This window comes from Leptonotus elevatus, chromosome 2 (assembly GCF_054856555.1).
Source record: "Leptonotus elevatus isolate MCC_2025b chromosome 2, RoL_Lele_1.0, whole genome shotgun sequence".
In the NCBI taxonomy this organism is placed as follows: Eukaryota; Metazoa; Chordata; class Actinopteri; order Syngnathiformes; family Syngnathidae; genus Leptonotus; species Leptonotus elevatus.
This window is the reverse complement of record NC_141240.1, coordinates 27,829,885-27,854,811: the sequence shown is the minus strand read 5'-3', so window position 1 is coordinate 27,854,811 and position 24,927 is coordinate 27,829,885. Positions and strand designations below refer to the sequence as shown.

Below are 24,927 nucleotides of genomic sequence, written 5' to 3'. Positions count from 1 at the left end.
ACATCTGTGACAAGCGTACTCGATCACCCAAGCATTTAATTCCGGTGTTGAACGCGATAGCCGTGTCAATCTTCGGTAGCAATTAGCATGGCTTCTCTGACTTTTCTTGTCATCCCTTTGTTAGAATGATACTTGTCAGAAATGTAGCTTTTTTGCCACCACCGAGGAAATAATTACTAACTTGGGAACAGCTCCACAACTATTTTTTTTGCAGCTAGCCAAATCTCGCTGCTAGCTAGCTGCTGTGGCATAAAGGCAGCTTCCCTCGAGCTCTGACTACCTGTGGTAGATGACGTCCATGACCATCTCGAGAGTTCCTCCTCTTCTAATTTCTTTTGGTGGTTGATTCTCAGTTTTGCTATTCAATGTGCTTTGCTGAGGCACAAAATGCTAATTTTGCCTCGCAAACTATGAAGCGCAACCACTTATTTCGAGCCTTGGGCTTAAGTAAAAACTTGTACACATTTTGCATTGGACCGGTTCCATTCCATTACACTATTTTTAGGTCAGGCAGTGACAATGGCACCGTTCCTCAAAACCTCCTGTAATCTGGTTCTAGAACGCAGGCCGAGGAGGGCTGTGATATCACTGTCATCTGATTGGCTGGCAGATCTCGCTGTTTCTTTATATGATGAGTCGAAACCCCAAAGCACACTCCCATTTCCCAGCTGTTTGCGCTGCCAAGCCGAGACATAAAAATACAGTACAATACTTTATATAAAGTACACATAAGCCGCGTTTCCACCGCAGGACGTCCGGGTATGGGGAGGAAGGTAGGGACTTTCACAGGAACCGTCCTCTCAGCCGGCCCGCTTGTGGCGTCTCCACTGCGGAGTACGACCCATTTCACAACGCCGCGAGTTTCAATCGACACGTAAATGCAACGGTTTCTCCCGTGACGTCACCCAAGCACCGCACGACGGAAATCACAACGAGGAAAGAGAAAACCTTTATGTGGTTGCTGTTTTTCTCTTTTTTTTTCTGTACTTGGCGTGGATGGATGGTTTGAGTGAGAGGAGACAGCGTCTAGATGAAGATTTTGAAAAGGCTAACAGTAGAGTGGAACGAAAATAGGCAAAGGATTGTTAAGAGAATTGTTTTGGTGGAAGAGACTTAAACCAAGAATGCATCATCGTCACGCATGAAGGTAAGATAATTTTTTATACTAAATCATTTTTAGCCAATCAGCACAAAAGCTCGATCGGGAGTTTATCGGGCCGGCGGAGTACCTCCGCTCGAGTAGGACCTCCGCTCGTCCCCGTAAGTTTACTGTAAATGTGGAACCGTTGGGAAGGCTCCTGCAGTGGAGACGCACACATACGGGGCTGGCCCTGTAAATTTACCCCGAAGTTCCTACGGTGGAAACGCGGCTATATTGTATATTGTGTTTTGCAAAAACACTTATATTTACAATTCTATACAGCATGTACAGTATATGTGGATGTAATAGTGAAGCTTGTAGTAAAAAAGTGAAGGTGACCAGTGTGCACCATACATTGTCCATTCAAAATGGGCCTTCCACCACTCTTCAAAATGGGCGCAGAGGAAGAGGCGAGCGAGGCCCCAAACTTCAAACTAATTAAAGAACTTCATTTTTGCTACAGTTTCATTTTCACTGATGGGCATTGGTCTGTCTGACAGAAGCTGCTCCTGTCACTTTAACATAGTTCCTTGACACCAAGATGCCACAAGATGGAGCCAATGCTTATTTCATGAAGACAGCAAGTAGGTGTATTACAGAACAGTTTTAAAAAACGGTAAAAAAATAAAAAATATGAAATGGCAATGTTGGCGTCATGAATATAGCGCACACAGATTACTTGAATTCTGCGGTCATTCAGAGTCAGTGTCTTCACTTCAAATATTTTCTCTCACAGAGCCAAAGCGTCTTCTTCTCTTACCACGTTGTTAAGGCAAGCTGAGATAAAGAGCGATGTGATGGGCCTAGCCCAAGTTGACATAGGGGGGGGGGGGGTGGTCAATTAGCTGTGAGCACTCCAGTGGTCTTTAAACTCCTTGTGATTGCAATTTTTTTTAACTGTATTCCCTTACAGTTACAGGGAAAAACATGTAATCAGATTACAGTTACATTTATTATAAATGGGGATTACTTTGAGGGATTACAATTTCTACAATGAGAGAGAGTGCGAAAGAGAGCGAGACAGAGCGTGCGAGAGAGAGAGAGAGAATGACAGAGCCCGTGCGAGTGAGACCGTTGCTACATGTCGGGGAGATGGGAACGAACGAACTGACTAGCCGTGTCCTCCACACGCGGACAGTTTAAAAAAGCTTCACGGACGGGAGGAGGAGATAGCGACTGGTATACACTGGAACTTACTCTGAGCGAAAGTTTGAGCTGAAAGTCCAGCGGCATGGCGTTGTAGCTTGTTGCTAGCTAGCCCGCTAGCCTACAACCATAATGTGAGTTACACCTTCCAAACAAATCTTCCTCCCACCAATTCACTATTTAAACATCATACACAACATATACGAGGTTAAACTTGTGACTGGGATAAAAGTTCATTTTGCAGTTGATGTCACGCATCATCTATCCATCTATCTATGAGGTGTGGTTGCTTTCAGTGACTGTTCGAAAACAGCATGTGGCCTTCAATCAATCAATCAATCAATCAATCAATCAATCAATCAATCAATCAATCGCCTACATGCTTTTTAATTACACAAGGATTTTTGCTAATTGTAGGCTGCCCGGGTCCCTATCACCCGCAAATAGCAGGGACACATTGTATAGAATATATATTGTGTTGATATTTATTTCTATTTTGTCTTCATGATCCCGTTACATTACTTTAATATTATGGTACTTGGATTACGTTACTAACTCAATTTTTTAGCAGGTAACTTGTAACTGTAATGGATGACTTCCCCTCCCAACCCTGTTCATATACACACCTGTTTCATCGTGTCCTTTGAGTCCAGCGTCTCTGGAAGTGGAGTCTAGAAGAGAGGGAAATTATCACTGATGAGCAACGTTTGCATATCTAAATAACAAGCTTAAGGGAAGCAGGAAGAAAATCATTCAACTTGGAAAACTGCACTGGACTAACTACGTGTTTCACGTCAAGTACACATCAACACCAGACTGATTGATGAGTCACTCTTAAAACCTGTTAAAAAGTCGCCTCTCCTGAATACACACGTTAGTATTTCCTCATGAGTCGTGCCAAGGTCTCCTGACAGTATGGACGGCCGACTAATGTTCCTCATTGTTTGCGCTTGGAAAACATTCAACTTGTTAGCTTCTTAGTCTGACGAGGTGGTGAAAAGACATAACGCACACTTTCATTTAATGGCGCCATAAACCACATACAGTATAGGACATTGTCTTCTTAGTTATGACCTGGATCAAATGGTGCGTGAGGCATATGCAGCCAGGAAATGTGGAAAAACCGGCTTGACCCAGTGGACAGTCACAATCAGGAGAATGGGGAATTTTAAGTATTTTGTCCTGCATGCTGTACACAGGAATTGGCCGCAGGAAGGAAACTTCGTCGTAATAATGATGTCATACAAGAAGCCGCTGGCCAAAATCTCCCAAGTCATAATTTAGTGAATTTTCTTTTAAAAAAAACAACAACAAATCTATACTATTGGTCAGTCCACATGTGTGCGTGTTATTTTTACACATTATTGACCGATCATAAGTGCTGAAATTGGAGTGTTGTCTCTGATGATGCAATGTTAATGCTGGTGGGGTGGGGGTGGGTGGGTTGCGAGCTCAAATTGTGGCATGCGGTGCCTACGAGATGTGGGCCTTCACCCTGATCTTAAGAAAACAAAACAAAAAAAGTCAATACAACGTTGTTGTAATTTTACAGTCAATCACACACACCATCATCAATGAAATTGTCTTTTATGCTCACACATAGCACATGGCATGCGTGTCTGATCTCAATCATTCCGCATAATCTCTCATGTAGAGCTTCAGCAAGTATCCAAAAGCTATAAAAAGTATCTTTGTGACAAACTTGAGTAGCAATGGAAAAACTGCTGCTTTTAAAAACTCGCGCAAAGAAGCAGACTACCTACAAACTCACTAAAACATCTATCAGCAACAAAATCTGATCAGTCACTCTCACTCTTTCATTCATATTCATATGCGCAGAACATCTCCTTCCTTCACATTTCTTCAATATTTTGAAGAATGAGGTTTTTAAGGGTAGCATGTCCCTGCCCTCTATTGGTAGATCATTGATAAAGAAAATGTAACAAATGAATTGCAAATATCACTACTTACATTTTGAGCACTCTGGATCAAATTATTTATTTTGGTATCGATACTCCCATCCCTCAATTTTCAGCCACTACCCGCCGCGAATAGTGGTGGTCCATTGTAAGTCCGAATTTAGAGTTGAATGCTTCCAATTTAGTACCATGTTTTGCCGTCTAATGGAATCAATGTCGCAAAATAAAGAGGAAGAAGTTGTAGAGAAGCTTCCCAATTGAACTCTCGTAAGTCGTTCCCACAGAGCAGAGAAAATGGAGAGTCCTGCAGGTTTTGGATGTTTCCATTCTCCAACACACCTGATTCAAATGATCAGCTCATCAGCAAGCTCTTCAATATACCATTTGGAATGTCCCAAAAATGAAGAAAGCCACTGGTATTTGTAGGTTACATACGATAAATAAAAACATTCTGAAACAAATGTTTTATGGACTCATGAGACAAGAATTAATTAGCCTTTACTTATAACAGAAAGGGTCAAATTGAGAGAAAATAAGGATTTACTTGTGCAATAATGACAGCATTACCACAAGTATTTCATCGCATGACTTGTCGCAGCGAGCAAATGGCAAACAAGCCGCCTCTCCACCCAAGAAAGACACTGTCCAAAAGATAAGGGCCCCAAACATGTCTTTAAATGGCCCATTGCCTGCTTGTGTCCTCACATTGCTGTTAAGTCGTGTCTTAAAAGGAACCAAGACTGTCATGACAAATTTGCTCTATATTATTTATTTGGTTGTTACTAACATGACTAAATCATTTCCAGTTTAATAAATTTTGTAGAAAATTTATTTGGACGTACGTCGCAACGCATTCAGTGGGTAGTGACGTAGAATGGCGGCTGGCTCTCTGCCAAGCAATGTGAAACATCTATAAAGAAAGCAAGGTAAGCCTCTGTTGCGTTCCTAAAGGGACGATCAAAACTCTTGAATGCGTCTGGTGAATGACGAGAGCACGGCGTGGGGGAGGGTGACTCTCCTGATCGCATGTTGTTTCTTTAGGAACGTTACGAGGTTAACCTTGCTTTCGGCAGAGAGCCAGCCGCCATTTATTACTGAATGTGTTGTGACGTAAATAACAATGGCAGCGTACGTCCAAATAAGGTTTCTACAAAATGAATTAAACTGGAAATGATTTTTGAAAAATGAATCTCATAGTTGTGTTAGTCAACCAAATAAATAATGTAAACCAAACTTGTCATTAATTATAGTCGCGGTTCCTTTAAACTCATTCACTGCCATTGACGGCTATAGACGTCAAAAATTCATTTGAACTATTTCTATTAGTTTAACATATTTTTCCACTTTTGTTAATAAGCGTGTGAAAACCTAGAATTTTTTTTATTGTACTTTTAGAACAGATATAACATTTGTGATTAATCGTGAGTTAACGAGTCAAGTCATGCGATTAATTACAATTTTTTAAAAAAGTAATCGCCTGACGCCCAATTTTTTATCTTTTCTTTCTTTTTTAAATCGCTTCAATTGTAATTAATCACGACTTCAATAATTAACTCATGATTAATCGCAAATGTTATATCTGTTCTAAATGTACAATAAATAAATAATATTTTTAGGTTTTCATACTCTAACAAAAGTGGAAAATTAATAGAAATATTTCAAATGAATTTTTGACGTCTATAGCCGTCAATGGCAGTGAATGAGTTATTAATGTCACATGAAACGTTCACATGAGCACATGACTACTTTTACGAGCTCATTCTGCACTGACTGGACTGTTCACCAATGTGACTTTTACAACTTTTTATGTCTTTTTCACAGCTTTTTTATTTGTCACATCACATGTTGCTTTCTCAGGCTGGACTGGACCGTTTCGAACAGTGGGCAACTCGGGACGACTGCCTCCGAATTTTCTTATGTAATTTATGATGTAAGACAACTTGGAGACACAACATCCGTCTATTCAGATCAACACTGTTTGTAGCAAATTGTTACATAAAAGGTGTTACTAAAGGGAGAAAAGGAGATTGTCTAGAAGTCTAAAAGTACAAGTTGGACAACTGAATGCTGGGTTGTCATGTGACCAGGAAATGACACTCTTCCTTCTGTACACACTTCTACAGGCTCTTTCAAGAAAGGGAGTTGTGGTGAAGGTAAACAATATACAATACTCTATTTATAACAGGAATTTAATCGAATACTCTGCTGCTTTGGTTGCCTCCCTGTATACACCCAGCAGCAAAGTGCTACGCAAATCTGTTTCCAGAAATATCTCTAGTTTCATGAATATGTAAGTATGCACTCTTATAAAAAATGTTGTGCATTCTCTGCCAACAATAACAAATTGAAGACATGGATCGTCTTCTAATCCGATGGAATGTCATCAGCTAAAATCTAAACTGCTGCAACTAACAATTATTTTAAAAATCGATTGAGCTGGCAATTATATTATTGAAAAGATTTAAAAAATATATATATTCCATCTCTTTATTGCAGGTCCCATGTCACTTTTTTTTTTTTTTTTTTTAAATATAGTCTTTAATGTCCTTGTATCAGGCTAGCAAGATAATTTAGGTTGGAAATTACCACAATGCCACTTGACTGGCATGTAATGCCGAGCTCAGACTAGTTAACTCGACGTGGTAATAAATCGATTCTGATGTGGCCACACTACAAATCTCAAAGACCAGATCCCGCCCCATCATTGCGTGCTGCCGCCAAGTGCACAGATCGCCGGGGTGGCAGGACAAAAAAAGAAAAGAGTTCAAGGAAACGTGTGTAGGCCTGCAGGCATAAAAGAGCAAGAACACGCTGGTCAATCTATTGGTCAAGATCTAGGAACAGACAGTAGGGCCACGAAGGACAGTCACACGAAGAGAAAAATATATCAATTCTGCCATGCCAACTTCTTTCATGGTTGTGAACTTGTGAAGCATCTTAAACACCAGATCGGCAGTCTTGGTTAGGTCTCAGTCACACTATACGAGGTAATGAATTTGCTGGTTTCACAACTCATACTCAAGCAATCAGCAACTCAAGCAATCAGCCACAACAGTGACCGTCTGTTGGCTGTGTGAGCCGTCGGTGGAACTGTGGCCGGCCAATCTCAGTGCAACGACTTTGTCCCCCAAATAGAACATGATTCCTGTTTATTTTCTTCCCACACAAGTCCACCTCTGTGCATTATTTTCGTCCCTTTTCGGGTTTTTTCATGTTAAACATAAAACAACAAAATGACAGATGGCTAGCAGGGACCTTTAAAAAAGGCATTATTTCAAATTGTCTGTGCAGAAAAAAAACACCGAAAAAAACACCAACAATAACAATGATTGATAATGAAAGTAATTAGTTTAGCCCTTACATGTCAGAAAATAGGCAACCAATGTTAATCATTGCAAAGCACAACATTTTTTTCTGGAGGACAATACAGTCAATCTGAGAATATTTGCTGTTGTGAGGCTGAAATTCCAATGATGGGGACAATTACGTTGAAAAGTGGTTCTTAACGATGAACTGATTATTAATGAAGTTGATTGTCGATTAATAGATTGTCATGCAATAAGTTACATTTAAGTGCATCATCAAAACTCGCAGGAAAAATGATCTAGGACCAGGTTAAAGTTAAAGAATGTTATTTTTGCATAAAAGATGAATACACTGTAGTCTCGATTAAAGGACAGTTTATGTGATGACTTGCATACAGCTGACACTTTAATTCGCGTGCAGTAAAGAACAATGCGTCCATTCAAGTGCAGGAGATGTGTTAAGTATGTACATACCCAGCTGATGCCGCGTATAGTCGGCGTGTCCACCGAGCCCCGGTCCGGGTAAACTTGATAATTGTAACTCCTGAACAGATGCATCTTCCGCAGTCGACCAGGATATCGGGGAACTGCGTACAGGGCGCATACACCCTCATCGGGTCGTCATTCAGACTAAACGGAACCATGGTACATTGGTACCGCTCCCGGAGTTGATATACTCCTGCATCCCGGAGTCGGACTCGACTGTGCTGTGCTTTGGCGAGGTCGTCGTGCTGCGTCACTTTTGAGACAATCCTGCACAGGAGTGGCCTGCACGCGCGCTCACGGAGTGCACGCTTTGGCACACACGTGACCTCCACTGCTCTCCCTCACTTACGTTTTCATGATTCAAGCAGCGTGACGGTTGACGTTTTTTTTCATGTTGATATCAACAGGTATCACGTGACGAGGGACAGGATGGTCCTAGTATCATTCTGGTTGGATTCCTTGTCGAGGAATGTGAAACGGTACGATGGTAGTAACGTTACAACTAAGACAGCCATGATACTACAAGAAAAATATGTCAGATTGTACTATTATGACAAGAATAATATAATTGCAAGAAAAAGGTTGATTTGCCAGGAATATGCAATGGGTGGCCCGCGGGCCAGTTTTGGCCTATGCCCACACTCCAGTGGCCTCTGATCAATTTAAAAATAATAATTATAAAATAAAAAGACTGGTGAGGATTATCTATAGAGTTCTTCTATTACAGTACGTCTTTTTAATTTATTTATTTATTAAAAATATTGTCTATAGCTAAAATGTGATTTTTGTCATCTGGTTGTGTGTTCATCCATACATCCATTATTTGAACCACTTTTCCTCATAGTAAAATGCAATAAAAAACTAAATAAACATGCTTACTGTACATAGATGGTGGAGAAGTTATTAAGTTCATGTGAGACTGCTGAAGAGGAAGGCATTGTTGGGTCTAACGTTCTCAAGAAATTATGTTTTCCGATTGTCCGTGAAGTGCACATGAATGTGATTGGCACGTATGTAGTCAGATTCAAGTGATTTAGAAGCTGAAGCATCCTTGCCACAAGCTGAATTCTCGCGGTATTTGTGAGTTCAAACTCAGGAGAATACATCTTGTACCGTTCCAGCTGATACGTTTGCAACCGACCTTTTTTGGCGTTTTTTAGGGCGGGACGAAAGAGGCCGATGGCGGGGTGGGGGGGACCAAACAAACCTAACAGACAAATGGATGCTGTTCTCGCAATATTACTCACCAGTTCATTGTTGAATGTTGAACAGCAAGATGTGCTTCGTGCATTTTTATCTGGTAAAGACGTTCGTGCCTACGAGACCAAAGACGACATTTTCTTCCGTTGCCATGATTGTTCAAAACAAACCTGCACACGATGTCGCATGGTTCAATCAGCTCGAAGTATTGTACAGAATGTCCCTCCTTTCCGGAACGGATCTGCCGAGTGAGGTTCCAGATTGATAATGTAATAAAGATGATGACTGAATGGTGCTTTTCATGAATATCCTCCAAGTGAGCCTCTGACAGCGTAGCGCCAATATTGGGTGCATGAAGAGTGCGTGCGCCGAATACGAGCGAAATATGGCATTTATAGAGAGCAGTCAACCCTTGTTCGTATCTGCAAATGTTCATAAGTCGGATGTTCGTAACTAGAGGACTACTTGTACTGATATAAGGCCTTATTTCAAGGTATCGGTACGATAGGTTATTTGGTGATCAACTAAACTGTATGAAATGCTTATGAAAAAGTAAGATTTCAAAAAAAAAAAATGAAGTAAAATTGCGAGAAGGCAAGTTTGCTGGAGGTCAAAATGAGTTTTGGGGACCAAAATAAAAAAAACAATCACTATCATCACTTTCAGGTCGGAACTAGGAAAAAAACAACTCGGATAAATCCGACTTCCAACTATCCTCAAATGCAGCATTAGTCTTTCTTTAAAATTATCTATTAGTTTTTTTTTAATTATTGTATGTATCGAAAATACTAGTGGTATTGGTAGTCTGGTATCTGTGACTCTTCAAGAGTTGAGTACTCGTACTGCTATCGCTGAAAAAGAAAATGGTATTCTCGAACATCCCTAAAAATGTAATGATTAGATTGGCTTCACTTCTTAGAAAAAAAAATTGCTTTGTTTTAGGAAACCAAACACACATGTACACAAACTTGCACACGGGAGGAATTGTTATTTCAAAAAATGGAGTAAAAGAGAAAACCACACTTACCTAACTCTTTGAATTTACTATCTTTCCCGAGCCTGGCCTCAAGTGGTGTTCTGACCGACATATTGACATGAAGACAGCCTCACGTGTCCTGAACTTGCAACAGAGGAGGATACCTCCACTACAGTTGTAAGAAAAGTGCTCTTACCCCTTTCCTAATAAATATGTTTTGGATTCATGAGGGGGGGAGGGGGTTATATTTTGTTTCATTCAGCTGTGCCATGCGTTAATAGATGTTAAAATGGCATTGTTGTGTTGAGTTGAATAAAAAGCGCATTTTTATTCTGAATTGTATAATTACTGTAATTGTTAACCCGAAAATGTTTTGGGATATGTGAGAGGAAGCCGGAGTTCCAAGGGAAAAGCCACACAAGCACTGCAGGGAGAACAAGAAAACTCCTCATGTCTGGATTCAAACCCCCAACCTCAGCAATGTCAAGCAGACGAGCTAACCACGTCCGCCCAAATAATGGGAATGCTTCTATTCTTGAAGCTGCTTGTTGAAGCAACTCAGCATGCTTATCATGTCCCAGCTTCGGGTCAGATAAATATTTTGGTAGCGGTGATGGCAAAGTTGAAGCTCAAGCACAGGAGTTTTGGTTGACTTTTTCTCACGATTGTCTGCACTTTGCGGTTATTAAACTGAGACTGCAGCTTTGCAGATCCATAAAGCTGCCTTTTGTGTCACCAAAAGCATTTCAAGTGCGCTACCACAAATTTATTTTAAACACAGAAGCAGCCGGCGAGGGAACATTGTGTTAAATCTCAGTTAATCCAGCATTCCCGAGAGAAGAGCTACAATACATAAATGTCCATAAATAAAATAAAAAGTAACAAAATTGCTTTACTAGCTACTCGAACGGCTTGTATTTCAGTGTAAAAAATAATTTTAAGCAATTACGTTATTCTTACCAGATCTCGAGCCGTCAAAATCGCGGCTCTGGGAAATCTACATAGTATTAAAGCAAGGAGCGGCCCGTGTTTTATTATTATTATTATTATTTATTTTTTTTCGAGTGGGTTAAGGATTTAGGCTTAGAGTTTGACATCATCAACAGTTCGCTCCGCTGAAGTCTCCCCGCACCGGAAGGTTGGGTGGCATCGAATGCGGAAGTGCTGTGTGCATACAGTCCATACGTGCAGGCTGAGAAGAGGTGCACTCGATGTCATGCACTGAGTTTTTGATGTCCAAAATTTGCACATCTAAAGGAACATTTTAAAAGCTTCAAGGCCTTACGTTGCACAAAGAACACCAAGGCATTAGGTCAAAAGAACTGAAGAGATAAAATCATTTGACATCATATTATTTTAGTTATTTTTCATCGGAAGTTGCAATTAACTGTGCCTATACTATTTGCAGTTTACGTGTAAACAATTGCTGCCCTCTACTGTGAAATTGCAGAACTTGCAGCTTAGCAGCCTAAATTAAATAAAAAGACCTTTATTAGGTTTGTATTCAAAGTACAAATATGTACTCCTTTGCACAAGGCTAGCCGAAATAATTCAACTTCGGCAAATGACAATACTGTGTTCAACACAGAGTCAACTGGGGTTGGGATCTTGAACTACTTAAATGTTGAGGACTTACAAAGCAGACAAAAACAAGACAGTCCCGTGGCTAATGCGTTGTCTTGTGCCAGCCTAAAAACAACCAGCTATACAGGCATGAAAAAAAAAAGTTCATATTGTAATTGTTAATTACCGGTAGCCTACATTACGGTGATCTGCGTGGTTGGATATTTATGGTCATTATTTTTGACAAACTTCATTCGAAAAGAAAGGAAATACACACATACATATATATGAAAACAATAGTACATGCACAACATAATATATATATATATATATATATATATATATATATATATATATATATATATATATATATATATATATATATATATATATATATATATATATATATATATATATATATATATATATATATATTTGGCTATGACATAAAAAAAAAACAAGATTCGGTTCGAAAAGGGTGTAGGAAGAACTAAAATGACTTATCTATTCCCACCCCTTATGTAATTTAGTGTCTATTTGTGTCCAAGTCTGTGTGTTTGTTTACATCCACACGTGTTTCAATTTGGATCCTTTGAGGAAGGGAGTGGGGTTTCCTGCGGCTGATCTACGCCCATGGAATGTGTACTTTGTCCACTTGTCTTTAATGTGTCTGTCTTGAGGCACAATTTGTCAAGATCTCTAAGTAGAGACATTAGATTTGTTAAAGCCATCAAAATCTTCAGGATTATACTTCTCTCGCCTTAAACAAAACTATTGACCTCTCCCGGTCAGGAGAAAGGAAGGAAGTGTGTGTGTGTGTGTGTGTGTGTGTGTGTGTGTGTGTGTGTGTGTGTGTGTGTGTGGGTGTGTGTGTGTGTGCGCCTGTGACTGTATGACCTTACAGCTAATAATGACTCCAGTAAAAAAGTCACATATTGACATTCAAATGCATCAAAAGAGGTGCTGACAAGAGGATAAGACCATAACACACTTGTGTAATCTGAGGATAAACCAATAGTCTACAAAAAAAGAAAGAAACAAAATGCATTTATATAACGGCATTATCACATCCTCCAATTGTTTTTGTAAATTGTAGTTCAAGATGTTTACTCAAAAAGGAGATACCCAATGTGAGTGTGATGACTAGATATGGTGCAAATGCTGCTCATTATTGAACATTCTTTTGTTGAATACAGTTAAAAAATCTTCAAAGTACTATAATAACCAGAAGTACTTGTGGTTTTTTTTGAAGGGGAAGTCAACCCCACATTTTTCTTTACAATGATTTTATGCGACCCGACTAGTGTAAACTCGGTATTTTGATTAATATAGCAATTGTGGAGGCAATTTTCCCACTTGCTGTGTCTGAAAATGACATCATAGTTGCTCAGTTCAGGAAACGGCCAATCACGGTTCACTGTTTCTGAAGCTGAAGATTTTTGGGTTGTACATACTACATTGTGAGGACCAAAATACGTATTTAACCAACAGATTGAGGACATTTTGCTGGGCCCCACAAGTCTAGACCTCTTTTTGATGGTCAAGACTTGGTTTCAGAGTTTAGGTTTGAATTGGGTTATGGTTGAGGTTAGGGTAAGGAATGGGGGTAGTCAATAATTTTTAATGGTTGGGGTTAGGTGAAGGGGCTAGGAAATGCATTATGTCTATGGATGTCCTCACAATTATTTAAGTACAAGTGTGTGTGTGTGTGTATGGGGGGCGGGGGGGGGGGGGGGGGTAATCACACCATGGGGAACATTTTCTGGGTTTTTAACTATCATTGTGGGGACCACGTGACATTTTGGTGGTCCCCATGAGTCCAAACCTCTTTTTGAGGGTCAAAACTTGGATGTTTGAATTGGGTTTTAGTTGGGGTTAGGGTAAGCCAGTCAGTTGCAATGGTTAAGGGTTAGGGTCTAGGAAATGTCAATGAGATGTGCCCACTAGAAATGTAAAGCCAACACGTGTGTATGTGTTTTAAATGTTAACCTCATGGGTGTTAAAATAACACAACACAAAATGTTAATAAATTCAAATACAAAGTGTTATTAAACTGAGTTCCCAATGAAAGTAACTAAAAAGGAGAGTTAAAGTTATTGTAGGCCTAATTGGTGTAACTTTTCAATTTTAACTTGAGAAGAGGGTCAATTCCAAGAGTTGTTTTACTAAAACTTGGCTGAGTACACTCAAATTAAGTTTTTTTGAACGGCACACTCATGAAGACTCAAATCTGCAGTGCATGACATGAAAAGAGCGAGTGACTCACCGTGAGAGGACTCGTGACATTCTTCAGTCCGTCCATAGATTTCCAAAATGTTTGTCTTGTTTTTTTTTTCATGTCTTGTTTTTTTAACAGCTGCTCCTCCGTTCCATCCTACATGGCAGAAAGATAATTCTACAGACAAACAAGGCTGTGTGATTTGTGAGCAGAGTATCTGCAGACGGCATCCAATCCGATTGGCCATGAAGAGTTAGCCTCTGGGGCATGAAGCGTTTTCTTTCACATGGTGGCGACATGTAGAGACTTCTGTTATGCAACTTGATTTCAAGCTAAGAAAAAATATATGCATTATACAGAACGGGACAACTTTTGGGGAAACACTGAGTTGCACAAAATTCACTCTTCTGATTTTTTGGAATACATTTCAAAAAGAGCTACCTAAATAAGGGAAGTGTGGCAGGCGGTCAATAGAGGGGCAGAAGTTAGGTTCAAATTGGCAAAAGTCTTGCAGGCTTGTGAGTGTGTGGGCATGCAGCAAGTCAAATTGTGTTTCCACTAAAGCATGAAATATAACTAAATATGTTCTAGTCATAAACACAAATAATGACAGATTTAACAAGGTGGGTTAGTGCTGGGCAAGTGTTTACATTTTCAAATGATCACTTCTCCAGCATTCCTAGCAAACCACAATGTTCCATTTTCAGTAGCCGCTAACTGAGCTATTTTTATAACAGGCCCATGGGTTACTCATGTGATCTTCTGGGGCGACCTGGTGCCCATGGGCACAATATGCTATTTTTATAACAGGCCCATGGGTTACTCATGTGATCTTCTGGGGCGACCTGGTGCCCATGGGCACAATATATAAATTGGTGACCCCTGACTTACATAGTGATGGTACTGAGAAGAAACATGATGCATGCTAGCATTCTCTTAACTTTTATTTATGCTATCAAAACACAATGCTTCCATAGTTTTGCTAATCCTGCAAACTGACTTGCAATGCTATGACAAAGGGACTGTGCATTTTGGGGGCCTTTACTATTTATATGAGAAAGGAATTTAGTTTTGACACACGAGTAAACTGTTTTGGAAGAGATATGAGCTTTTGCAGGTGATCCGTGGTAACTTGTAAAGAACCATTCAGGTAATTTAGGTAAAAACACTAAGTGAATGCAAATGAGCCAAAGCAATTGAGAATGGTTTTTGCAATGTTGATGGTACTGACTCCTTAAACAGTAAAATTTAAGAAATCTAGTTTTGAAGCATGGATGAACAGTTTAGGAAATATATGCATTGTGTATTGTTGCGCAGAACTGTAACTTTTCAATAAATGAGCCAAAACTAATTAAAGTTGAGTTCGCCTGAAGCTTACAGGGAGGATTTTTCTCTTGCTGTTAGTATGTCATCTTTGTGGCGGCAACCGGAAATAACGTCATTTCGCTAGTCGCTGCTGTGTTGTTGCTATCTCACCTTCTGCGCATATTCGAGGTTATTTCGCGAAATTCCAAGACACTTACTTGGTGTTTAATTCGATCGCCGTCTTCGTTGATCGTAACAAACATTTTGCTCTCCCCGGTTGTTTTTCCAAAGGCCGTGTTAATGTTTTTCAACGAGCCCCGTCGTTAGCATCTAGGCTATCGATTTATATAATGTTGTGATAAGGTAAGTTGCCGATGTAGCTGGCTTAACAGTGTTTTCAAAAATAAACACTGCATTATCTCTTTGAACACACGCGCCCGAGGCGGTTCGTTCGACTTCGATATGGCCATCAAAAGGATTTATATCAGCATAGGCTATGCTAGTTTTGGTGCGTTGGTTGGACTTTCGGCTTTTTTGGTGTGGAATATCGTTTATCATCAGCCATGGACGGCGGCTATGGGAGGCCTGTCAGGTACGTAAACATGTTATTTGACAGACGTGAATGCAGTTAGCTTTTCTTCTTCTCCTGTGTTTATATCAAACAAGGAATCAAGACCTGAGTGTAGACAAAACTATAACCCCACTTTCTAAAATGTACCATCACGGAAGTACTGTAGCCTACATGCTAAAGAGAACAAATGGTACAATAATAATAAAGGTTATACGTATTGAAATTGTATATGTATTTTTTTTAAATAGCCAGGATAATGTTAATAATGGTTTGCACTTTGCTCACAATCATGCTTTTTGGGCAGGTTTGTTGGTACAGGCACATTGAATTTTAAAGTTTATGCAGAATATATTGAATTTAATCCATCTAAAATGATCTTAAAGTTTCAAAAATACTTTCTCATTCAGTGTTTGTGCAATCGTAAAACTGAAGTTTACTTGGAATTTCCAGCGGTTGGCGGAAGCTTTTTTATTTTTTGTTCAAAGGCCTGCCCTTGATAGGGAAATAAAAAATCACCAGTACAATGCAGTTTATGCAATGTGAAACGGGACTTCAAAAGGAAATACAGATGACTTTTAGAAAAACGGCAAAAATCAAGTAAGACTGGGTGACAGCCTAGAGCATGAAAGCTTCTGTTTGTCACTCCCATTTGAGGATGACTGTAAAACATTAAACAGAAGAAAATTACACACTATTTATAACACCAAACTGTTTAACGAACCAACGGTTCTATGAGAGACACTTGAGACGGCCTACCAGGAAATTAGCATAGATGTTACAGAAAGAGCGCACAAATATACTCACAGGCATATATTCTCTGAGAACTACAAATATTAAAATGGCAAAGCCTGGTTCGGACACATCTGTATCATGTAAAAATCCATAAATGATCGCAGAAAAGAATCTACCTTTTAAATGTGACGTCAGTTTCCCAGTATTACCATTAAATGTGCATTGTTTGTGTGCTTTACAGGTGTGCTGGCTCTCTGGGCTTTGGTCACACACATCATGTACCTTCAGGACTACTGGCGGACATGGCTCAAAGGCCTCAAGCTCTTCATCTGCGTCGGCTTGCTCTTCAGTACCCTTGCTGTGGCTGCCTTCTTCACCTTCTTGACGCTGGCCATCACACAGAAGCAATGTAAGCGCTTTCCACGCCACGGCTTACGTTAAGGGCAAGAAGCCGAGCAATAATATTTTGCTTTGTGTGTCGCAGCTCTGACTGATCCAAGGAGTCTATATCTGTCAAGCGTGTGGAGCTTTATGACCCTCAAGTGGTCCTCCATCTTGGTCTTTTACTCTTATCGATATCGGCAGGAATTCGCAGACATCAGCATCCTCAGCGATTTTTAGATGGACGCGACAGACTTTGAGGGTTCTCCGGCTTGGGCCTTGAAGACTTTTCGGAAACAAGAGGACTTGTGTAGGTGAAATAGTCGCTTGGACTTCGAACTCGGTGGGGTGGGGGGTGGGGGGGCACTAATGTCATTGTATTTATGTTGTAACTGTCACTTCTTGTTCTCAAGTGTATGTCTCAACCTCAAAGCTACTTTCTGTTACATTTTTTTAAATCGCCGTCTTACCTGGTTTTTAATCGGATAAATACATTGCTCCATTCTATGAAAAAGAACTGTACAAGTTCAAACAGGCAGGCCTCCCAGAGCCCCAACTATTTGGATGCAAGCAGTTTTCCATAATATATCCTCTTGAAATGTTCAAGTATTACAAAACGACTCTGACAAAACCTTCAGAACATCTATCCAGTGAAATCTTTGCTCCACAGTGCTGTTTTCAGAAAATTATTTTTGTTTTGCCTGAAAATGGAAAATGATGCCAGTATGTTAAGCAAAATGACAATGAGGCGCACCACAAGCACGGGTTGCCCTGCAAAGTGAAAATCCACGTCTAATTGATGCCCATTCAAATGCATTTAAAATAAAAACCCTCAAAGATTCTTAAAAAAAAGCTGACAAACATACATGTTTATCAGTAAATTTTCCACAATAATGGGGAATATCTGATCTGATATTTTACGTATATTGGATATACCTTGTTAGCTGTATCTTAAACCATTTGGTGACCTATATGCGCTCACTTAAAAAAACAAAAGCTGATCATTAAGTATGGTGTAAATATGCTACATTTGTTGGTCATTAACCAGGGGAAATAATTGCTGAAGGTAGACTGTGGATTCATCCCAGGCCACCTAAATTATTTAATGTTTGATATTTGTATTATTTGTTTGTTTTTCCCCGCTTCCGTGTTCCCATTTTAAACTACCCTATATACTAACAAAAGGCTTTCAAAATAATCTTTTTGGATCAGACATGCAAGCACAAATAGATGGTGTGCATGTGTGTAGTTTTGCTTTCCAAGGTGACATTGTTAACTACCGTTCTGGCATGGACACACATACGTTTGTCTCTGCTTCATCTAAATGGTGGCGCCTCACATTTTCAGTGCTCAACTGTATGTCAAAGCAAAGAGCCATGCACATTTTGAGTAATCTCACACAAGAAGGTGGTGGAGGTTAAACACAGAACCTAAATCAGATAAGTAGTATATTGTCTTTGCAAGAACCCTTCTGTTTTTAAGCATAACAAATATTTATTGTTCTGGATTATTATACAAATATCTGATATTCTTTACATAATGTTATTAAACTCTGAGCTCCTTTCTTATATTCAAACAAGACCCTGATTATCTTTCATACACTTTGATGCATACGTGTTGTGTGTGTTTTGTGTGTGACCATTGTTAACATTCTTCCATGTTCCTGTTTCTTTTGTGTTGTGACCAGAGCAGCATTGTGAAAGTTCCTTTTAAGCTCCACCAGGGGGAGACGCGCCCTCACATTTCTCATGTAGAGAATTGGATGAATGCTGAATGCACTTTAATATTGACGCTATTGTTTGCGAACATGGCTTCCAATGTATTTGTTGTTTTGCCTGCTATTTGTATTCGTCACTCTATGCTGAAGATGAGAGCAGGAAGATGTATGATTTTAAAATATATTAAAATGTTTTTGTGAATGAGTACAAAAGTAAAAGTGCATTATTATTTCCATATATGTTGTCTCGCACTAATAAAGTAAACAAAGTTGAATGTGTTTTTATTTAACTCGGCCCACATGGTCAAGTTCACTGATTTTATTTTATAAATAAAAAAAAAAGGCCGAGCTGTGGATCAGTGTTGTAATTGTTATACATAGAAAGTAGCTGGCAAATCATTTATAAATATCAAATACAATTCTCAAATCAGAGGATTTGGACAATTTGAAATAAAAAAAATGGCTCCAAACGATTACTCCATTATTAAAATAGCTGTCAATTAATTTGATAATCGATTACTTATTGATTAATTTTGACAGCTCTAGTGAAGTGCTTTTCTAGCTATGTCGTGTGGGAGCTTAGGCACGAAGGCTTTAGCTGAGCAGCCAGCTAACGGGTTTGCCGGAGTGCTGGTGGTGGATTTATGAGGCTATTAACGAATCATTTTAAAGTATTTTGGCAACATCTGCTGCTGTGCACTGCCGCTTCTTCTCAGCGGGAAATTGGCTACACAACGGCTTACAAGGCTCGTGTGACCATGCATCAGCTAGAATTTGTGTCTCCCCAAATCGCTCATTACTTATATGACAATCTCCAATGAGTGCTCAGTGAAAAGTAGCAACATTATTAAACGCACACTTCGTTCTGCTCACTTGCACCACACTCCAGCAGCATTGGTTTGCGAGGCCCGCGGAGGTAGGTAACTTGAGCAGGGAATTTTGCTCTCAGATTATACGCCAAAGGTGTACAACTATTATGCTATTTGAATTTGACTCTGCAAAATGGGTAAATTACTTTTGGGTTATTCAACAAGCATCGAGTCCATGTTTATTAATCTTCCCGCCAGTGACTACTGCAAATTTGGCTGCACATTAGTTATCTTGAGTTTAAAAAAAAATGCTTTAATGAAATTAAATTAATCTTCAAGCCCTGATAAATACAAATTTAAAAACAACAACTATACTATAAGTGCATGCAAAATTACACTAAAAAAATCCGCGAAACAACGAGGATATAGGGACGGTAACGCTGTAGTGAAAGTCACTTGACTATATTTGTTTCTTACCACGGCTTCGGCGCTTCTTGTTTTCCGTCACAGCTGCATATCCCGCCCCCAAATACAATGTCGCTGTGTGATTGGTCCGAACCACAAGTGGTTCGTATCGGTAGAAATAAATGGGAGTGGTACAAGATGGATTCTCGGGAGTTTGTGAACTCATAAATACCACGAGAATACATCTTAAGGTTAGTCATCGTTGACGTCATCACACAAATAATTTAACCTTTGTTGATGTCTGCACTCTATAGAGAGTGTACATATTTCCTCTCCTATGTACATACACAATGCCACAAATGACTCACTGCATCATATTTTCCACCCCTTGCACATTCATTGATGCAATGGCTTAATTAACATGGTCGCCTTCAGTCATTTTAGCCGTGAGATTTATGTGTTCAATTCACTGACACGCCTGGTGGTTCGCTACTATTAGTGAGACTAATGGTGTGATGTCAGGGGCTATCTCCTTGTTGAGTCATGGGGGATTATCGTTTCAGTGTGGTTTGCATGATGACGAGCCCAGGAAATATCTATAACCATTTTGTTGTTAAGATTAAAATGCAGAGTGCCATCAAGAAACTAAATGAATGGCTGTTTTCTCATCTTGAGGGGATGAGGACATCAAATAATTGCACATCAATCTAAATAAAGATGTGTGACATTGATAAAGCCGCAGCAGCATTAAATTCTTTGCACATGCATTTTATGGACAGACATTTAGAGGTGGGAGGTGATGTACGCAAGCACTTTGAAGCCACGGGGTCACAAATCTTAATTGTGCAGTGTCAGCATGTTGGTTTGTTTAAGAGCGCCAATATAACACTGGCAAGTATTGATTTATGTTGTCTTAGTCCAGTATACAAAACGTAAATGCGTTATCAGAAGTATTTATGTATTTATTTTTTAGATTAATTATTTCTTCAGTTATTTATTGGGGATGTTTACAAAACATGGTCATTGAGGAAAACAAATCTTTTCATGTGTCAGTAAGATTTGTCCATTGTTTGGAATTTCTTTTATGTCTACAAAAATACATTTTTGTTTTGAAGAAGCTATACATTGTGTTCAATGGACTTCAGTCTGTTTGCAGTATTAGTGTGGGCTTTTATCATCCCGTCAACTCAATGAAGAAAACATCACAAGTTGTTTGAGCTGTTGTCTCTCCTTTATGGGGTATATGCCACGGAGGAGGCGGGACTTCCGGTTGCTGTTTGCGACGTGTGGGCCGCGTACCGCTACTTGCGTCGACGGGTGAGAGTGTGTAGTGTGTCTGTGTGGCGGCTGTGGCTCAGGGTGTAGAGACGGTCAGTAACCAGAAGGTCGGCTGTTCGATCTCCATTCCCCCCCCCAAGTCATGTGTCGTTGTGTCCTTGGGCAAGGCACTTCACACACATTGCATCCAGTGCTACTCACGCTGGTGTATGTGAGGTGCGAATGTTGGGTGGGGGTCGGAGGGGCCGTAGGCACACACTGGCAGCCACGCTTCCGTCAGCCTGCCCCAGGGCAGCTGTGGCTACTTAAGTAGCTTACCGCCACCATAGTGTGAATGTGTGAGCGCACGAACAATGCAACCACTGTGGAGCGTCTCTGAGTATCTAATTAGATAGAAAAGCGCTATATAAATCCAATGCATTATTATTATTATTATGTCTCTCATTTCAGAGAGCTGAGACGATGGGCGGGAGCGCACAGTTGGGGGGGCGCAGGGGTGGGGGTGCGAATGTTGGAACGCGGCCAGCAGTGGCGGGAAACGGCGCTGATGTGCGAAACCCGGAAGTCCGTGGCATCTAACACATTGACGTAGCTTTTGACTTAATTAAAAGTGGATGTTTCAAAATCTGCACACACACAAAATAAGAAAATAAACCTAAAATTATGCCTTGGGGCTATTCCCCCCCCCAGCCCCCCCCCCCCCCCCCCGCATATATTATCACAGACGCTCTATATAATCTATTGTGTTGTCTTTAAACTTGTATTTTCTGTAGTAACCAACCATAACCACAAGATGACACTGCGGCCCTTTAAGAAATTAAAGTATGCTAATTATAACCCTGAAGGAAATAATAAAAGACAAAACTTAAAGCTGCCACAGAAGCTATTTGAAAGCAAAAGGGGTCCTAAAAGTGTTGTGATCTATTTTCCTGTGATCCATATATATATTGAGCAAAGGAAGAGTGATTGCTGAGCATGGACTGTCGCACCTCCGTGGCCCTGCAGATGAAGATGCAAATAGAAGGGACGTGTGAAATATAAAGCCTTCGGTTCCACTAAACATCCTTTCAGGCTTGGCTGCAGCGCGCTCAGTCTGTACACATCCAGGACTTGCAGCTTTTCTGTATTCTTCATCAAGATACAAGATTCCTTGAGTGACAAAAGATGGATGCGGCCTCCGCAGAGTCCATTTTGATAAGTTGCAGCTGCCGCACCAACTGTTAAATAACCAAACCAAATAAGCATGCAAATCTAAAAAAGCGCTTTACATGCAAATAGACGGGGACTGAGAGGCGTGCGTGCCGCCTGCCAGTGTAAATGTCAATTTAGTGTCAGGTTCGATCTCTGACCATGCATGACATCGGCAACTGCTTCATCTTTGCAGGACAAAAGGCCCGCCTCTTGTGCCACTCGGACTCCTTGCTGAGACATCTGAAAGGACGGCGTGGCAGCCAGTCGTTGGAGCATATAGAGCTCGTTATTCTCCATCGGTGAACCCACAACAGGTAGTAAAGATGTCATGGCATTATGACAAATACAACTCTCCAATACAATCAAGTTGCTATAATTAGTGAGAGCCTGGTGCTTGTTTCCATCTTGAGTCAATGGGCCCCTATCAAACAAGTGTGTTACTTATGTCCAGTCTATGTACTGTCCTTTTTTGTTTGGTTGCCATCATTGCAGACATTTCCACTTCGCAAAGACAGGATGTTGGAAATGGAAGCGAGGAATTCTGTGCCTTTTGGCAATCTCTGGATATTTTGGATTTTATCCCTAGATCACAACTCCAGGTGTCCACAAAAATACAAGTTTTTCTTTCTCATATTTTTTGGGTGACAAGGATGACTGTTTATTATTATTATTAATATTATTATTTTTAGTAATTATTTGTTTTGTAATGGCCCATTAGACATATGACAGACATCCATATCCAACAAATCCTCCAACAATAACGACCATATTGGTTGTTTTACCATGCATCAAAATACGACCGTGTCACATATTGTAGTATAGCGACCCCTACCGACCACGTTGAATAGCGTTTTCTCTTACTGAGCTAACAGGCCGGTAATGATTTTAGTGTCTTTTTTTAGGGTTGACATGTATGTCAATTTGGCTTTATTAGGCTTTCAGTGAGGTTGTACAGTACACGTTATGTCTTTACATGGGACACTAATGGTTGAGGTTAGAAAAAGGCAGTCAGGTTGCAGACCGCTACGAAATATGTAGTAAACACGAACAAAACACTAAAACAATCACTGGCCAAGTAGCTCAGTCAGATAAACACTCATCTTCTGACCAGATGGGCCGGGTTCGAGTTTAGCTTTTGGATTTTTGCGCTATTCAACATGGTCGATAGAGGTCGCTACACTAAAACATGTGTTCATATTTTTTGGAGGACTGTCTCATTCGTCCATAGCACACATGAAATACAGTTGGCAGACGATGGATGTGGTACTCCAAATACCTGCCGTACAAGTCATCCATGGCAAACAAGACGAATTCGACATCCATGGTAAATGTGATGTATAGCACTTCCCATCCACGGTGCTCATGACATTGTGAGTGATACCGCTGATAATCGTGCTGTACTTCAAAATGCCGTCAACAGTACACATTAAATGCGATAGGGCTTATTCGTGGATGATATACAGGATTGTGGAACACATGTACGAAGGTTGCCATGACATACTGTATGTTGCTCATGGAATGGTCTGTAGGATGCATTACGTATCTAAGTCTACACACCCCTGTTCCAATATAAGATTTTTTGGACTGAATAAAAAATAATTTAAGAGGGGAAGTAAAAATTAACCCTGTAAAGCCTGAACCATGAAATATATGACAGAAAATTCAGATTTTTTTCAAGAAATTGTGTATTTATTGGTCCTTTTGAACAAACATTTTTTTGGGGGAGTGGGGAGTGGAAATCAACTTCCACATATGACTTCTGATTTGTGTCATATTTGATACGTCTGGTCATAATACTTTAAATTACCTCATTCACTGCCATTGACGGCCATAGACGCCAAAAATTAATTTAAACTATTTCTATTAGTTTAACATTTTTTTTCCACTTTTGCTAACAAGAACATTTGTAAATTTAGAACAGATATAACATTTGTGATTAATCGTGAGTTAACTAGTGAAGTCATGTGATTAATTACAATTAAACATTTTAATCCCCTGACGGGCCTAATTAAAAAAAATATTAAAAATAAGGGGCGTTTAATCATAATTAATCGCACAATCATTTTTATCTCTTATAAATGTACAATAAAAATTCTAGGTTTTCATAAAAAATGAAATGAAATGAAAAAAATGTTAAACTAATAGAAATAGTTCACATGAATTTTTGACGTCTACAATCGTCAATGGCAGTGAATGAGTTAATATAGTGTGTCGAGGAATGCGCGCCTTGGGGAAGGTCCATAAAATCCAATACTTCTTTATATGAAATTCATAATCTAGTTTCTACGTCTAGTGTCAATTTCTTTCCTCTTACAATTCAAAGGACCACGTAGCTATCTGCAGGCTTGGCGGAAAGCAGATGCCGCGGCTGCATAATTAGTTCTCTTCCATGCCAGACGGGCACAAAGCCGGCGTCACCATCACAGTAACACCGGAACAACCTTTGTCGCCAGGGCCTGGTTCCAGTGCATCTGTCAGCCTCAAGTCACCAACCCGTGAGCCCGTGGGTGAGCCAAACACTCTGCAGCCTTGCAACACATCGTACGAAGAAAAAGAAAAAAACACTGCTTCACTAATGACGTTA

The 24,927-nt window shown here is 39.9% G+C and overlaps 2 protein-coding genes across 3 annotated transcripts in view; one reads left to right on the top strand and one right to left on the bottom strand.

Moving 5' to 3' along the window:
• Nucleotides 1–8,275, bottom strand: part of rapgef3 (Rap guanine nucleotide exchange factor (GEF) 3) — a 30,147-nt gene extending 21,872 nt beyond the window's left edge. The window contains exons 1-2 of one of the 2 annotated variants that reach the window (XM_086067343.1): nt 7,986–8,275; nt 2,914–2,958 (exon numbers count right to left, since the gene is read on the bottom strand). In XM_086067343.1, the coding sequence (XP_085923469.1) occupies nt 2,914–2,958; nt 7,986–8,069 (129 nt within the window). In that variant the 5' untranslated portion in view covers nt 8,070–8,275. The remainder of the gene's footprint in view (nt 1–2,913; nt 2,959–7,985) is intronic. The other variant, XM_086067344.1, reaches the window with a different exon arrangement.
• A 7,111-nt stretch (nt 8,276–15,386) lies between these two features.
• slc48a1a (solute carrier family 48 member 1a) lies at nt 15,387–19,009 on the top strand. Its single transcript, XM_086070281.1, has 3 exons — nt 15,387–15,851; nt 16,804–16,971; nt 17,047–19,009. Exons 1-3 carry the CDS (start codon nt 15,722–15,724, stop codon nt 17,181–17,183), a joined length of 435 nt encoding a protein of 144 aa, XP_085926407.1. The 5' UTR covers nt 15,387–15,721; the 3' UTR covers nt 17,184–19,009.
• The last annotated feature ends 5,918 nt before the right edge of the window (nt 19,010–24,927 follow it).